This window comes from Amphiura filiformis, chromosome 20 (genome assembly GCF_039555335.1).
Source record: "Amphiura filiformis chromosome 20, Afil_fr2py, whole genome shotgun sequence".
Classification (NCBI taxonomy): domain Eukaryota; kingdom Metazoa; phylum Echinodermata; class Ophiuroidea; order Amphilepidida; family Amphiuridae; genus Amphiura; species Amphiura filiformis.
Genome location: NC_092647.1, coordinates 2,468,695 through 2,482,581, shown reverse-complemented (window position 1 = coordinate 2,482,581; position 13,887 = coordinate 2,468,695). Strand labels below are relative to the sequence as shown.

General features: G+C 38.5%; 1 protein-coding gene across 1 annotated transcript in view; it reads left to right on the top strand.

The window, feature by feature from the left end:
- LOC140142994 (carnitine O-palmitoyltransferase 1, liver isoform-like) overlaps window positions 1-13,761 on the top strand; it is a 44,605-nt gene extending 30,844 nt beyond the window's left edge. The window contains exons 8-18 of the mRNA XM_072165022.1: window positions 1,923-2,054; window positions 3,258-3,312; window positions 4,646-4,775; window positions 6,303-6,445; window positions 7,024-7,223; window positions 7,811-7,956; window positions 9,117-9,229; window positions 10,402-10,562; window positions 11,678-11,834; window positions 12,648-12,761; window positions 13,376-13,761. Of these exons, the coding sequence (XP_072021123.1) occupies window positions 1,923-2,054; window positions 3,258-3,312; window positions 4,646-4,775; window positions 6,303-6,445; window positions 7,024-7,223; window positions 7,811-7,956; window positions 9,117-9,229; window positions 10,402-10,562; window positions 11,678-11,834; window positions 12,648-12,761; window positions 13,376-13,579 (1,555 nt within the window). The 3' untranslated portion in view covers window positions 13,580-13,761. The remainder of the gene's footprint in view (window positions 1-1,922; window positions 2,055-3,257; window positions 3,313-4,645; window positions 4,776-6,302; window positions 6,446-7,023; window positions 7,224-7,810; window positions 7,957-9,116; window positions 9,230-10,401; window positions 10,563-11,677; window positions 11,835-12,647; window positions 12,762-13,375) is intronic.
- Window positions 13,762-13,887: the final 126 nt, after the last annotated feature.

Below are 13,887 nucleotides of genomic sequence, written 5' to 3'. Positions count from 1 at the left end.
TCGCCTGGCTAATAATTATTTGGTGCAGCAGAGACATTAAAATGAATACACGGGATCGATACACGTGAATTGCTATGCACAATTTTGATATCAGACGAAAATCTTCGGATACTGGGTTAGAAAATGATGAATATCTCCCGTAAATGAATTTTTCTCGAGAAACCAGATGTGGTCTCATACACTTGAAAATACGTGTTGAACAGATATTATAGTCGTTAGCGTGCGCTTTGAAAATTGGCTGTGCGCTTTGAACTCAAAATTTGACCAAAACTCTCAATTTTATATTGCGTTGGTCCTGTAGGCCTATGGACTACAGCGCGCAGCAGGCTATAGCGGCACTCACTCAAGTGGAGACAGTATATTAACCATTGACCGCAATGTCGTATACAAGCTTGCTCACACAGCGAGAAATCAATTACCCCGTTGTCATAGCCTTAGTCAGGTCACTTCGCTAATAATATGCATCTCATAAGGTCCGAATAAAATAGCCATGTGTGGCTGTGGATTCAACCTACCATGGCGATTTCTACTATGAAGATATCGGGGCGATGTCACTGTGAAGCATACAAGCTGTATCAAAATGATTTGTACCCATCAGTTTTCATCGATAATGGATGAGTCTGACACATAACAAAATTCAATATAAGATCAAAATCATGTGTAGATCAATTGTTTAAGGGGTACTACACCCTTGGCCAATTTTGTGCCTAATTTTGCATTTTTCTCACAAATTATAGCGCATTGGTGACAGGTAAGATATGTATATTATAGGGGCAAGGACTACAGCTACTGCACTGAAAATTCAGCACCTCAAGGCAAGTAGTTATTGATTTATTGATCAAATATTGGTTTTCCCTCATTTTTGACTGTAACTCCACAGCTGTTGTCTGTGTTGAAATAAAATTTCCAGTGCAGTAGCTGTAGTCCTTGCCCTTGTAATATACATATCTTACTTGTCACAAATACGCTATAATTTTTGAGAAAAATACAAAAATAGGCACAAAATTGGCCAGGGGTGTAGTACCCCCTTAACAAGTCATGTACTATACGTAAACTATACATTCTGGACATTTGAAGACTTAGAGAATATAGGTATTGTTTTTAGCCATTGTCGTGCATCTATTGTCTCTATAAGTCATGGGCAGCATTAAAATGACAAGGCAAAGCCGAGTTGTTTTACGCCAAAAATAATGATGTCTCGTGTTATATGCGATGATAGATGCACGACAGCAGCTAAAAACTATACCTTTCATTCTTAAACACCTCCATAAAGGTTATCCACTTCACTCATGTGTGACTTCTAACAAAAGGCTCTGGTTCTAGTAGTATTCATCATTCAAACCAATTCAATGCACGACCTCAAAGTTACCTGTATGACTTTGGCGGGCTATTTTGAAACAGTGATGGTTGCACATGCAGGTACTTCTTTTGAAAATCCTAAACAAGGTATAGCAGTCGTTGATAGGATATGCAGCTTTTAGAACATGGATAACCTCTATTCAAATAAATATATTAATCATATTTATACCAAATTTTAATCAAATTGAATCCTACATTTTACAAGGAATTACCTAGGGCTTAGAATCGACCAGTCCCGTTGTTGCTATGCACCTCCGATTGGTTCAAATAGTGCATATAAGTATTGCGTCAACACACACACTAAAGTGTGTCATATCACACAACTAAGAACCAATAAGATTGCAGGAACTTTCTTAAGTGTTTAAGAATATCTAATAGTTAGTAGCTAGTAGATGGCTTCATGATCCTATGTTGCATTTGGAAGAGGTAGGCTTTTTAATAAACATAAAAAAAATTGATGGGTACCAATCATTTTGATACCGCCTGTATGCACTGCTATATAAAAAGTATGTAGTTTAACTGTCTTAATTTTCATTTTTTTTTGTTCCTTTTAAATATTGCAGGGCAGCAGGGTTATGTTATATGTTAATGCAGTTTAAACGTAAGATAGAACACGAGCAGGTGGTACCATTATTAATTAGGAATACTATACCAGTCTGTATGTATCAGTATGAGAGACTCTTTGGCACAACAAGGTGAGTTGACATTATGACAATTGTGGTGTAAGCTGTCAACCCCTCAGAGGGGTTCAAATTTGTAATCAATTGCGGGAACCTGTTCAGGTTCTTGCAAAGGGCTTTTGCCAGGACCTTCTGTTTGTGAGAATGTTGTAGTGCAGGGCGATATATTCAAAAACTGTATTAATCTATTGCTATGGTAGTTATCCTGTTACGTCATCACTTCTAAGGCAATTACAACCAAAGGAGATGCTTTCATTACTACGCTAGCAAGGTCAAATCTATTATTATGGGATGATCGAGTAATATAAACATTGAAAGTACATGCAAGCATGGGCCATGGATTCCCGTTCGTGAACGTACAATAAATTTGGATTAATGAGATTATTAAGTCATATTTCTGTTGCAGAAAGATCACAACATGCGATCTGAGATTTGGAAGCTTACGAGAACCAATTTTGGTTCTCCTAGTTTTTACCAAGTGAGAACCTTCAGGAGAACCGGTTCTCAGGTTATCAATTTTGATTCCCTGCCTCTATTATGATGGAAGATTCTATTTGAATTTGGTGTTGTGCTTATGCTTACACCTATATACGCCTATACTTTTTCTCTAGACTGCTCTTTGGCATAACAATCCACCAACTGCACTAGAGGAAAAAGCTTTTTTTTTTAATTGAAAGGGTAACATATCAGTGATCATCATCTCATCAGTTCCCTGCATATTTGGTTGACAATTTCATGGTTTTCTGTACAATTGAGCTATTCCATTTAAAATCCACACTACCCCTGTGGAAGATTTAGCTAAAATCTTCCACAGAGGGAGTATGAGTTGTGAATAGAATAGATAATTGGGTAGCATCTATGTGAAATACTCCCTCCAGTTGTGGAAGATAAAAGTAAAGCCATATAACAGAGGGAGTATGGATTTCAGAATTATTAATCCTGACCAATTACATTTGAAAAACATACTCCCCCTATGGAAGATATTTTCATAACCTTCCACAGGGGTAGTGTGGATTTCAACTGGAATAGCCCAATTTTTGACTGAACTATAGACTAATACTGGTGCTTGTCAATTTGCTTAAGTTTTTAACATTTTGAATACACTTATTTGTGAAACTGCCTTTAGATGGTCTTTTTCACAGTTCTTGTTATCTTACATGAGTAGTTTCCTGGTCAATTGTTTAAGATGTTTATGATTGTTGTTTTTGTGTTTTACAGAGTTCCAAGAGAAGACTTTGATGAGATCGTACATTATGATTCCTCAGTATCAAAGGTATGCTTTTCACTATTACTTTACATAAATCCGTTCTCTGAAACTAACCACAGTTTACGATGGTTATATACATCCCCTTTTGGAATACTCTGATGCCACTTGACGTTCATCACTCACTGTTAAGCAATCCAGTACACTTGAACGTGTCCAAAAAAGGGCCTGTAGAATCATTTTGAGTGCTAATTATAATTCTTTTGATAATGCAGTCAGTGTTTGTAAGCTAGACTCTCTCTCTCTCTGCCAAGAGGGAACAACACTTGCTTAAGTTCGCACATTCGCTTACTTTGTCGGAGTATACCACAGAATTAGAGAAGGAGACCCGGGACTCCCTATACCGCCACGTATAATCGCGCTGTCAGCTATGGGGAGAAAATTGGGGGTATTCGGGTCCTTGCCGACGGTGAGCGGAGACGAACGAAAAATTTCTGCGTCTCACCTGAAGCGTCTTGGTACTCGCGTGCAGGTCGCATCAAGTGCGTCTCGCAAATGCGTCCATCATCCATGTCGCGCTTGCATGACAAATGCCTCAAGCGCATTCCGAAGGAAACCGAATACCCCCAATTTTTGCTCCATGTCCGTATCAAGATGGCGGTCGAGTCCTGGTTCTCTGGTTTTAATTCTGTGGAGTATGCCAACATGTTGCTCCCTTCTGCTAGAAGGGAAGTTCATGGAAGACACCTGAGAAATGCAGCTCATATCTCTAAATTGCCTATGCGCACAAGCAGATTGCCAGAAGCCCCGTTCCCTACAGTATTCATCTGCTGAGTTAGCAGTAGTGTGTTGGTGGCTTTCCGTTGTGTCCTTTTGCATCTCTCTGCTGTCTTTCATGCCAAGTTGGCCTTTTTTTCATATTTTTGCCTAAAATGTGTATTTTGTTTCTTTCACAATATTTGTGATGTTTCTTGTATAATGCAATTTGGTCTTTAGGCCATAATTCACTGTCTTAGTGCACGTTAGTAACCATTGGTTACTGCTCCAAGCCTGTGCTCATACACCTGTTCTGAATTTTGATATGCCATAGACTTTGTGTTGTGATCATTTTGATCAGTGGTTCGTAACAAAGAAAGCGCGATCCAGTTGACCTAGCAACGGTCATATTCTAACGTGCACTACGACAGCGAATATCATAACTTTCAAAAGAACAAGATCATGCTTCGATCAAATAGGTTATCAGAATTTTGTAAATTTATGATTAAAAGCACCATTTAAGTGGCAAGCAAGCAAGCAAGCAAGCAAACAAGCAAGCAAGCAAGCAAGCAAAGCAAAAAGAACCTTATTTATTAAAATATTTATGATTATCAAGACTTACTGTAGAAATATACATTTGTTGCAGCATATTGTAGTGTTACGAAAAGGCATCTATTACAAATTGGACATGTTTGATACGGCCGGACAACCGCTAGCACCATACGCTATAGAGAAGCAGATAGAATGGATCCTACAAGACGCTGATAGTCAACAAGGTAGGTTAAAGTTGAAGCAATGTCAGAAGGTACTAGTACTAGCTCATATGAAAGAAAATTTGGTTGAAGTGGAATTAGAACGGATGACATCTGAATTGTGAGTCCAGTACTCTACCATCTGACCAGGGATGTAAATCTTCAGGAAATTTCCTGCTTTCAGGAAATTTTGCTTGGATCTTTCCTGTATAAAGTACTGGGAAATCAAGTTTGCGACGTTGCGTCTGGAACCACCCATCTTCATCAGGCAACTGACCCACTGGATTGGTCATTTAACTTATCTCATGCATGGGACCGGGTCATCGGGACGATACCTAGCCATCAGGTGACCAGCCCAGCTGATCAGTTGCCTGATGAAGTCTGGTGGTTCCAGATGCAAAGTTGCAAAAAGTTAAGTTCCAGTATTTAATTAAATTCCAAAATGTTAAATGAAAAAAGGAAATGTTAAAGCATGGACGATGCACAATGGACGGTATTCGCATTAATTATTATTTTGACTGAGGCACTGGTCATCAGGAAGGTGTGGGTAAAATGTAAACTTGACTGGTTTAGAGTTAGAGTGTCTTCAGGCTGGTCGGTGGCGACATAGCACTGATTGAACTCAGTGCCATGGGCTTGAAAGCACAGATGGAGGGTGCACACACAGCTGATTCCAGGAGTAAACATTTTGGATTTGTTGCTTTTCAAACCAAGTGAAATTTTACTCACTTCAATATTTCGTCCTACACGTCGGAGGACTTCATCAGGTATGACTGATTTTGGTCATCTGATCCACTTTCCCGGCAAACAAGTTTGAGTGGTTTTCGGTATTTCTTAGTCTCTTTTGCAGACTTCAAAAGTGGATTGTAGACATGACTCAAGAGGTCTCCTCCTCCCTGTTTAGGGTGTTGGTGCCCCGTCTTCTAATCTCCATTGCTTCCCGGACTTCTTTGGATCTTTTGTCGTGCTCCCGTCCAAGGATCTTGGATTCTTCCCAATCTATAACATGGTTAGCCCTTGCTACGTGATCTGATATGGCTGATTTGGTCTGTTCCATTTCCAATGTCCTGCGTTCTGAGCGAGTGAACTTTTCTCATTGGCCTTCCTTGACTTCCGCTTTATGTTCAGCAAGTCTAGTGAGGTTTCACCGACATAGGAGAGATGGCAGTTTTTGCAGCCGATTTCATAAATGCAATTCCCGGTTTTCTCCTTTTCGCCTTGGAAAGTGGATCAGATGACCAAAATCAGCCATACCTGATGAAGTCCTCCGACGTGTAGGACAAAATACTGTAGTGAGTAAAATTTCACTTGGTTTCGAAAAGCGAAAAATCCAAAGTATTTATTTACTGAACAAACCTGATGAATCTATTCAACAATGATTCCAGGAGATTGTTCCAAATACGAATTGTCCTTGGAAATAATGCATAGTTGAGGCTTGAAACCCAACCATCAAAGAGTCTCTCACTACCACTGAAGCTGTTGTCGTATTGTAAATAGCATCTGCTAGAAGGTATCATAAGAGTAATTATCAATTTTCCCTCTCGTTTTCAGAATCTGAAGGAGCCAGGTCTGCAGAAGGTCTAGCCTCACTCACCACACTAGAACGCACCGACTGGGCTAGAAAACGAACCAAATATCTAGGTAGCGGAATCAATCAAGAATCACTGGCTATTGTAGAAAAAGCTGCTTTCATGGTAAGTCACAGCGATAGATTGGTTTTCGCTCTAAGCTTAAATACTTAATAAAGATACAGAGCTTTTGATGATCAGCTCAGGGATATTAATAAAACTTTAGTATAGTCCTTATTTTAATTGCAAACTCTGGATGTCCACTTTATGATGACTTTCAATTCCATTGTCAGTCAATGTCAGATTTCAAGTATTTCAATATTTAGTTTAACCTTAACCCTAACTCAACTAAGTCTAAGCTCACTATTAAAACCACTCTGCGTGCATGCATTCCATGTGACTTGATGACGTAATCAGCCGAAGTCATATATACCCAGGGAATCGCTGCCCGGGGCAGCGTAACCTCTGTGGCTACTGCGAGGGGTCCAAAGTTCTAATTACGGGGTGCCAAGTGACTTCTTTGTTCACCTTCTCCCCTTTTTTGTTTCTTCTTTCCCTTCTGATAGCCAAAAACCCACGGGTTCGGTTAGGGTTGAGTTCTTTGCTTTTTTTTTCAGGCATGTATTGATTTCAGTGACTACAATTAATACTTGTTCCATTTTACAAATATTTTTTTTATATATGTGTGTGTATTTTCTCTTCAGATTAACCTAGAGACTAGAACATTTGAAGGGTTCACAGAGAGAGCCAAGTTCTTGCTTCATGGTGACGGGAAAGTGATCTGGTTTGACAAGAGCATGTGTCTGCATTTCTTTCCTGATGGTCGCTATGGTCTAACAGCAGAGCATTCATGGGGCGATGCACCGGTTGTAGCACATTTACTAGAGTATTCTGCTTATGAAGAGTAAGTAGTCACTTTGTATGTCTGTCTGTTTGTCTGTGTGTCTGCATTTCTTTCCTGATGGTCGTTATGGTCTTACAGCAGAGCATTCATGGGGCGATGCACCAGTTGTAGCACATGTACTAGAGTATACTGCTTATGAAGAGTAAGTAGTGACTATGTATGTCTGTCTGTTTGTCAGTGTGTCTGCATATCTGTCCATGGTCGCTATGGTCTTACAGCAGAGCATTCATGAGGTGATGCACCAGTTGTAGCACATGTACTAAAGTTTACTGCTTATGAAGAGTAAGAACAATGTAGTCGCTATGACTGTATGTCTGTCTGTGCGTGTCTGTTCATTTTTTCCTGATGTTCGCTGTATAATAATATATATATACTAATATATAAGTCCACTGTCTGAAGCTGTTCCTGTTTCCAGGAAAGGTCCCCAAATTACTCTTCACAGTCATGTTCTAGACCATGAGGGTCAGTAATAACTCTGCTAGAGGTCACTGAAACCCACCTTTAAAAATCACAAATCACATGAAATAATGATTGATACAGCTATATAACTGCCAATAAATGAATTGATTTTTTTTCTCTCGTTGCAGAGTTTTAGGTGAATTATACAAAGATGGTAGGGCGGGTAACCCAGATAGCATCAATCAAGACAAAGTGAAACCCCCGGTACAGCTACATTGGAATGTGACGGATGAGTTAGCAAAGATTATCAATGAGGCTGGTCTATTTGCAAAAGGTAGGTTATTCAGCCAGAACTCTTGTCAATTTTGAAATTCACTTTGCCCCCCCACAATTTTTTTCTGTTGCCACCACTACAACCGGTACCATCTTATATTGCAAATGCTTGTGGTTTAGAAATATACACACAAAAATACCTTGGTTATATAATGCATCAGTGTTCGAAATATGCCTCAAAAAGTTACAGGCCAGTCGCGATTGACCTTAAAACGTTACCGGCAAGCCAGTCAGAAAAGTTATCGGCCAGGCCAAAAAGTTACAGGCCAATGGCCTGCTGACCGGCCCTATTTCGAACGCTGTAATGCATTATGGGCAATCCTGACTTTTAGTCAACATCATTCCGGAAGAAAAATTAATGCATCCGAAAGCACTGAACGTAGTATGCAGAGTGCGGGCCTGTACTGTGTGCATTCTACACAATTAATACAATTTTGTAATGTTTGCTCTGATTAGTTGTCACTATTCTCACTTAAGGGTGGTCTGAACCCTGGAATTATGAAAACTTTCGGGCCTCATAACTGCTAAATTATTAGTCTAAAGAATATAAAAGTATACATTTTTAGAATGGAAATGACTTGATGAATTCATCTGGTTTTTTGGCCCAAATTTTTTCGTGCAACGTATCAAAATTTTCATTAATTTTTAAAAACTAGATAAAAATATCTAGGGACCGTTTTTTCATTTTTTTGAATTTTATATTAAAATATTTGAAATTTGGGCGAAAATCGGGCCTTTTTATGATTTTTTTGACAATTTTGCATTTTTTTACAATTTTTGGTGCAAATTTCTCAAAGTAGGTCAAAATTAAAAAAAAAAAAACAAAAACGGTCCCTAGATATTTTTATCTAGTTTTTAAAATTTAATAAAAAATTTTTTTTGGCCAAACAATTTTTTTGTTACGTTGCACGAAAAAATTTGGGCCAAAAAACCTGTTTTTTGGGATTTTCTCCAAAAATGAGCATTTTTGGCCCAAATTGGACCTCACACTGATGAATTCATCAAGTCATTTCCATTCTAAAAATGTATACTTTTATATTCTTTAGACTAATAATTTAGCAGTTATGAGGCCCGAAAGTTTTCATAATTCCAGGGTTCAGACCAACCTTAAGTGTTTGAAACAGGGGATAACAAATATTATGATGTTTGAACATTGTTAAGATACCTTTTCTTTCAGCAGCTTATATTTTTTTCTTCTACAGAATAATGAAGATTTAGATTTGTGTGTGAGAAGGCATATGGATTTTGGCAAGGGCTTTGTCAAATCATGCAAAGTAAGTAGATTCACACAATTTAAAAACAATTAATTCCCCGACTTTTCGCATTACAAGCCTCTACCGCATAAATAACAACACACACAAATTTAAAAACAAAGGAAATGGTTCATAATTGGCAAAGCATGAGAAATTAATCATGTGAATAATTCCACTTGTACAGTAGATAGTTATGGATCCCAAAGACCTGCCTACGAGGGGGTATCCAAAAGTTTTTGACATCACCCAGAAGCGAAGGAGCTATATCGATGAAATTTTGTCTGTGTAATAACTGGTCCTTATGTACATTATGGTCCAAAAATGGTCTCATAAGTATGTTTACTTTCTTTACATGTGGCGCTAGATGGGCAGTAGGCGCATAACCTTTTCATGATAAGATCCTCCACTTTCTTGAATTTCTTCACTGTGGCCGCATCATCCGAAAGTGATGGATGTCCACTTCTTGGCTCATCTGTGAGGGACATGTGGCCAGTTTGGAAATTCCTTTTTCAAAAAGCAACAGTGCCATATGATGGGCAATCATTACCATAGATAACTTTCATTTCACCATAGATTTTCTGAGCATTGTAGGCCTAACCCTTCAAATGCAGGAATTTAATCATGCTGCGTGCCTCAATTTTCACCATTTTACAGGTTATGCGCCTACTGCCCATCTAGTGCCACCTGTAAAGAAATTAAACATACTTATGAGACCATTTTTGGACCATAATGTACATAAGGACCAGTAATTACACTGACAAAATTTCATCGATATAGCTCCTTCGCTTCTGGGCGATGTCAAAAAGTTTTGGATACCCCCTCGTATAAGCTAAGCAGGTCCTACTTTTGATTACAGAGAGATTAAAATTTATCCTGATTTACCAATTAAAACATAGCTCAATCCTAATCCTTTAAGGTAGGTCAGATGGGAGCATTACCAAGCAGTGTTTGACATCAATAAGTTTGCACAAACATGATCCATGTCAGGTCTCAATTTCGTATGTAAAAGTTTGTTATCCCTATGATTTTACTTTCCCTTGATTTACATGTTAGTCCTGATGCCTTCATCCAGTTAGCATTACAACTCACTTTCTAATATGACATCAATAAGTTCACATAGACACCCATATCAGGCCTCAATTTCTTGTGTAAAAGTTTGCTATCCCCATGATTCTACTTTCTCTGATTTACAGGTCAGTCCCGATGCCTTTATCCAGTTAGCATTACAACTCGCGTACTATCGTGAAAACAGTAAATTTGCTTTGACGTACGAGGCCTCTATGACAAGGCTATATCTCAATGGCAGAACGGAGACTGTAAGGTCACTAACCAAGGAGGCCTGTGAATTTGTCAAGTAAGTTTGATTATCAACGGCTGAAACTTTAGTTTCAACGAGAGAAGTGAAAAGCTGTTCAAGATATCAGATTAAAAATTACCAAAAAGCTGTATTTATAATGAATGACTAAGATAAAAAGTCTAAATCGCGTCTGTTTACAAGTGTCATGATGATATGAGTTGCTAAATGCGGTGGTAACCCCGGGCGCTTTATTGTTAATTTTGCACCTTCAAACATACAAACCATCTCAAAAGTTAGGCCTTTATAGTAGGAAACTGTTTTCCCAAAGGCAACAATGCTATTCCTTTTCTCCGATCGGCACCAGATAAATTGACCTTCCTTTTACGCACTATTAACAAATCAAGGATCATAGGGAATTTGATGTCAGACATGATTTAGTCTTTTTATCTCTGTCTTTTTCTGTTGATATCCGCAATAAAACTACAGAATAAAACAGCTATGTTTAGCCGATACCTCCAAAATACTGAATTCAACATGTAAGTTAAAGCCATGATTTTTCTGTGTTACAAAATTTAAATTCCGTGTTACAAATTGGACGATTCCGTGATTTTCCGTTTTACATTATAAAGCACTGAAAAGTGCACATATTCTCATACAAGCATGTTTTTAAAGTGTAATTTGTCTTATATAATTATATGTACCTTTTTACTGTAGTCTCCCTCAACATCCCCATTAAATTTAAGCATCATCAATTATTGTCTTGTGTGTACTTCCGATAGCTGTATCGGACAGAATCTTGCATCGTAGGCCTAGAATAAATGCTAGAATGGATTGTTTAATGGTTGATTACTGCTAAATTATCACTTTTCTTTGTTGTTGTTTTTGCAAATCAACACAAAAGTCAGACATTTTACACAGATTTTCACTACTTTGTGGCATTTTCAAATTTCTGTGAGCAAACCCCGAATTCCGTGAATTTTTCTGTTTTTCCGTATCACGGAGAAATCATGGCTTTAATGTAAGTGTGTTTACACACAAGCTCCAGGCATGACAAATTTAACGTGCTCACGCGTAATGCATATGCGCTTTGCTGATCAACGTTTGGCTCCTGTACAAAGGTATAGGAAGAGATGTTGAAGTTATGTTTTTTTATCCCTCCGTTAATTTCGTAGGAGTATGGTAGAAGACAACCGCACTACAGAAGAGAAGATTCATCTACTTCAAAATGCAGGCAAGGTCCATCAGAAGTTATACAGGGATTGTATGAGCGCAGAGGGATGGGATAGACACATGTTTGCGCTCTATGTAGCATGCAAAGGACTTGGATATGTGAGTATTTCATTGACTCAAATTTTATGTATTGGCAATATTTAAAAGCAGTATGTTCTATTGTAGCTATACAGCTAATAAACATACACAAGCAAATACATGGTTGGTATATCTATTTGCTCAATGTATGCCTTGAGAAACAGTAACATTGTTTATTTAAGTATAAGCTTTTGGTCATAATGAAGAGATCAAATGTACCTGCATGTTTTGCGTATTGCATGCCTGGGGCATGATATTGGGATTTGACACAAGCATAATTTTTGCATATTTAAGTGATGTGCGCATTTACATAAACCAAACAATCATTGCCTTTAATTTAAAGCCATATTATAACATTTGTTAAGGAGGATGCCTTCAATGTTTTTCAAATATCTGATATTTACACCATTGTAGTACTTTAGTAATCTAACATACCCTGCAAAAATCAAGGCCTTATGTACTGTTGTTGTGACAAAATGTGAGATTTTAAATAAAACAATGTAATTTGTCGTCTAATTATTACGATTATTAAAACGCGTAAGCGATGCTCATAAAACTACGAATGTGAAATGCAGGAAGTTCATAACACATTAAAAGGACCGACCTCAGTCGCAATTAAGAGAGTGACAAGCATTGGCAACATATGCACTAGAATTAAAAACAGCAATTTTCTTTATTTTGTGTCATATGTTTGGGTTATAATTAAAAGGGGATATATCTATTAGTGAAACAAGCATTTTGTGGAAAAGAAATACGGTGAAATGTTACAATGTTGCTTTAAAACATAGATGAATATTCCTAATAACATGGTGTTAATGATGTAATAATTTATAGGAGAGTGACTTTCTTCACCATGCCTTGACATTGCCATGGACATTATCTACGAGTCAAACACCACAGCAACAGATGGTAGGGAATCCAACCATTACACCAGAACATGCTGATAAGGTATGCATTTGGATCACCTTCCTGGTATGAAGTCTTCATGGGGAGGGGGAGCTTTATGGGGAGGGGGGGGGGTAGGGTATGGGAAGGAATTAGACCTGAGTTATCTACAAGTCAGATGCCACGGCAGCAAATAGCTGGAAATACAACCATGACACCAGAACATGCTGATAAGGTATGTCTTTGGATCACTCTGCTCCCAGGTATGAAGTCTTCATGGGGAGGGGGAAAGCTTTATGAGGAGGGGTAGGGTATGGGAAGGGATTAGACCTTAGTTATCTATGAGTCACAGCAGCAGATTGCTGGAAATTCAACCATTACACCAGAACATGCTGATAAGGTATGCATTTGAATCACCCTACTGGTATGATCTTTTCATTGGGAGGGGGAAGCTTTATGGGAGGGGTAGGGTATGGGAAGGGATTAGATATTAGTTACTGAAGAGTCAGATGCCACCCTACTGCCTGGTATGAAGTCTTCAACCCTTCCTGGGTATGAGATTATTGTCATGTCTTCCATAGGGGGTGTATGTATTTCAACAAGAACAGCCAATTGCTGTTATTTGTATTTCATTAAAGACTTGGCTAATTCTAATTCCTTAAAATGTTTTTTTTTAGGCCAGTCCAGGCGGCGGTTTTGGTCCCGTGTCCGACCAAGGTTACGGCGTATCATACATGATCCCCGAAGACACTCACTTCTGGTTCCACGTCTCATCCAAGAAATCCTGCCCAACGACAAATTCCGACCGATTCGTGGATCAGATCTTCACCTCCCTGGGGGAAATGAAGCAGCTGTTTACGGTCCAGCAGAACGAGAGCTAACAACGCCTGGTTTATGTGTGTATATATTTTTAATTGCATGCTATATATCCATCCAGAGATTAAAATGACAATGGGTTGTTCTACACAGTAAGATTCCTCACCCACAACTTGGTGGAGTACCTTTGGTGTACCACTGGGTGTGTTATGGTAGTACCTTGAGTACCTTTGGTGTACCACTGGGTGTCTTATGGTAGTACCTTGGCTCACCTAGCTGGGGAATACCAATGTTAAGACTGTTTTACACCGACAGTTTTGCACACTGGGTGTGTTATGGTAGTACCTTGAGTACCTTTGGTGTACCACTGGGT